The sequence below is a fragment of the Rutidosis leptorrhynchoides genome, chromosome 1 (assembly GCF_046630445.1).
Source record: "Rutidosis leptorrhynchoides isolate AG116_Rl617_1_P2 chromosome 1, CSIRO_AGI_Rlap_v1, whole genome shotgun sequence".
Taxonomy (NCBI): Eukaryota; Viridiplantae; Streptophyta; class Magnoliopsida; order Asterales; family Asteraceae; genus Rutidosis; species Rutidosis leptorrhynchoides.
Genome location: NC_092333.1, coordinates 91656108 through 91660000, shown reverse-complemented (window position 1 = coordinate 91660000; position 3893 = coordinate 91656108). Strand labels below are relative to the sequence as shown.

General features: G+C 32.6%; 1 protein-coding gene across 1 annotated transcript; it reads left to right on the top strand.

Moving 5' to 3' along the window:
* The first annotated feature begins 1787 nt into the window (after positions 1-1787).
* Positions 1788-3893, top strand: LOC139886741 (uncharacterized). Its single transcript, XM_071870622.1, has 9 exons — positions 1788-1902; positions 1990-2067; positions 2153-2391; positions 2468-2527; positions 2749-2844; positions 2921-3016; positions 3151-3465; positions 3551-3793; positions 3876-3893. Exons 1-9 carry the CDS (start codon positions 1788-1790, stop codon positions 3891-3893), a joined length of 1260 nt encoding a protein of 419 aa, XP_071726723.1.

Here is a 3893-nt window from a genome sequence, read left to right as displayed (position 1 = left end):
AGTATTATTATTATTAATAATAATATTAATTATTTTATTATTCTAGACGAATATAAATGTTAAATAAATATAAATTATACAATTGGTAACCTATATTAAAACAAAAATTTGTATCAATAATTATTACAATTATATTAGTCGATCATTATAGTATGCATAATATAAGTTTTTTATTAAATTAAATAACAAGGTCAAAATAAATTTAATACTCAATAATATTGGTTATATAAGGTAAATATATATGGTATTTATATAATGATAATGATCTCTATAATTATGGGATATACCCATCATCCGATATACACGCCTCTAACACGTACATCTATAGCGCCAACAGTTACAACCCAAAATTTTTGAAGCAGGAATTTTTGATTCGAAATTTTTAGATCGCCATTTTGCTTCCCACCAATCCTTTTTTCCCAAAAATTTTGAACGTCATTATGCTTCCCACCAATAAACCGATCAATATGTTAACACTTTTTTGTAATTCTATTGGAGAAGACCTAGTATCACACATAATATTTTTTCGCACCAAGTCTATGAGTTTTTAAAATCAATCGGAGAAAAGGTAATTACTTTAGATCTTGACTTTATAAATCTGTGATGTTGTTGTAGCATACGTTTCATATACTGTAATCATAGTTAATATTCTGTTTCATACTATGGTGATAACATATTGTTTACTTATTCTATTATCTCGATTATGAAACTGAAACTGATCGAAAATGATATGCTCATTTAGTTGTAATAGTTTATGAGATTTATTCTAGTATACTTATAGATTTAGGTACATCATCATGTTTACATTGATCTATGGTATATTTTAATCTTTATAAGACAAATAAATGTTTACTGTCATCGCCATGATTACTAGAAATAGATTTAGGTTTCTAACATGATTGTCTTGTTTTTGTTGTCTTTTACTTGTAACGTCATCGCCATGATTACGTTGATCATCCTTATGTTCTTCTAAACTTATATTTCTTCTGTCAGGTAGAAGTAATCAAGGTCAAAGATCAATGGAACCTGTCAATGCTTATGAAAATGAGAGAAATATGACGATGCAGAAGAATGCACAAGTATTTGAATCCTATGGTCTACCAAATCTTCTTAATTCTTTGCATACAAAAAAATCTGGAAAAAAACAAACGAAAGATAAATCAACTCTAAGGTTGATAGATGAGGATGATGATTATAGGCCTGATGAGTTGCTTGACATTGATGGTGAGGATGATTTTGTTGAAACAGATGTAACAACTTCCAAGGTGTCTGAAAAGGTAAAAAGAAATTATTCTAACACATTTTATTTCATTATATTTATTTAACAAACTGTTACTTCTTGCAGAAAAAGCAAAAAAATTACATAAAACCAATGTCGCTAAATAGCGTGGCTAATTTAAGGAAGAAATGTGTGAGTTCTACGACTATGAACCATAATGAGATGGTTGCAAAATCTAAAAAGAAAAAGTTACAGATGGCTAGTACAAGGGGTGCGATAACTCCTATGTCACAACAGTCTAAGAAATGCAAGAAGAGAGTTGGTACAACACTGCAAATAGATTCACCAGCACAGCTGAAAGCGACAGATAGAGTCACCAATGGTGGGTTGATCGTTATTCAATGTTGTGGCAGTCTTATTTTTCAACAAATTTATTTCTGACATCGACTGATTATTAATCCTAGTTTTAATTTACTATTATATATAACCTTCTTCAATAACAGACGAGATGACTATAGAAGAACGAACTGGCGACATCAATGCTGACATCGATGGTCATGATTCCTAGATGGTGTACCCAGATGACCATGAAGTTAATTCTCAAAAAGAACTGGATCATGAAACAGAGATTGATTGGGAGCTGAACGCAGACCGTGAATTTACTCAACCTGAGCATGACCAACGTAAACTTTCGATATTTGCAACACCATTCTTTTATTTTGTCAATCCTATATTCAAACTTTGATAATGACTTTTGTGATAAAAAGCAGAAGAAGATCAAGAAGATCAAGAAGAGGAACTTGTCCCAACAGAACAAGAAAGACAAAATGATGTGGATAGTGGATTAGGTATATAGTGAATTTGGTTTTATCTGTGTTTAGTTAATGAATTTGATTACACCAAATAAAAATTTATTCACGTTCTATCTTTCAGCAACAACTAAACGCTTCGTGCCAAGAGGACCAACACAAATGAAAAAAACATGGGAACGAACAGAATTGGAGCGAACAATTATCGTTGTAAATGAATTTGGACAACCTGTTAATAAAAAAAGTTGTGAGCTTACCCATTTCATGGGTGTGTTAGCTAGAAGTGGGAAGGAATGTCCTCTTCACAAACGTTGGCATAAAGTTCGCAAATCAACAAAGAAGGATTTGCTTGCTATCATAAAGGTCTATACATAAAAAGTGGATGTCATTAATTATCTTTTATGTTTTACTAAACCGAAAGTTTATATTTAATTTGTAGACAAAATTTGACATTCGTGGAGATGCTGATAAGTGGATCCTTCAATCTATTGGAAAAAAGGTCAAGAGCTGGAGGAATAGACTTAAGAAGCTTCACTATGATCCAAGTAAATCACGCCACGAATAATTAAAAGCCAGGCCTAAGGTAGTCCAAAAAACACACTGAAAAAGACTTGTTGACTTTTGGAATGGTGATGCATCAAAGGTATGATCCTGTCTTCATATTAAAACAACATTATATTATTGTTTATCTTATTATAATATTTCATTTTCCTAAATTAGGGCATGAGTGAGAAAAATAAACGTAATCGGCAAAAAAGGTCATTGCACCCATTGATCGGCAAAAAGAGTTATGCACAAATTCGTGAGGAACTAAAGGTAAGTTTATTACAAATGCAAATGTTATTATAGTACTATTTTTTTTTGTTACTCATTTTCTTTTTTGTTACAACAGATACAATTGGGAAGAGAGCCGAGTAGAGTGGACATTTTTGAGCGGTCTTTCTCGAAAGCTGACATCATAAACAATTTTGAAGCTGTAAAACAGCTTGTAAGTTACATAATTACAAAACTGAATGTGCTGGCAGAATGATAACTATTTTTGCTTAAATGTAATCATTATTTTATGGACTCTCTACGCGTGGTTTACCGTGGGGATTTTAATGTTCATTTTTCTATTTACAGGAACAAATGAAAGAACTTTCCAAGGAATTACCAGAAGGTTCACTCGATGAGCCTGGACCAGATGATATCTATGCACAAGTCAGGGGTAAAGCTAAACATGGACAAGCAGAAATGTATGGGCTCGGTGTTCGTGTATCAGATGTTTGGGGTGAAGTCAGGAGTCGTGCCGCTATATGCCAAGAGAACGTCAAGTTGAAAGCAGAACTCCAGGAGTATAAAGAACATGAAAAACAAAAGAACGTTATGACAGATAATTCCGTTGTTAATCATCGTGCATCAACAAATAATGGCATAATTACCAATACGCCACTACAGGTATATTTCTATTCAGTTACTATTGTTATTATCCTCGTTAAATTATTTATTGTTGAATAATTAATAGTTGGAAAATTAAAAATAGGTTGGCAAAGAAGTCCACCCAAAGAGCATTAATAATCCAACCCTCATTGTCGCAAAAGGCAGGCTTCGTAGTTTAGACCCACTAACAGTGGTTGGAGGAGTAGAGATTGGTCCAGGCTGGGGTGAAGTACATGTTCAAGTTGCAATAAAAAGTGATAAAATAGTGATAAGACCATTTGAACTTATTACTACAATGATAGAGGCTACCGGTGTGGCTATTGCGTGGCCAACTTCTTTACTCTCGGTATGCCATTGTTAAATTGTTGATGTAATTCGGTTTAATAACTTTGAATGCTTATGCTTATACATTAATTATTTGTTTGTAGGTTGTGCCACTGGATTAA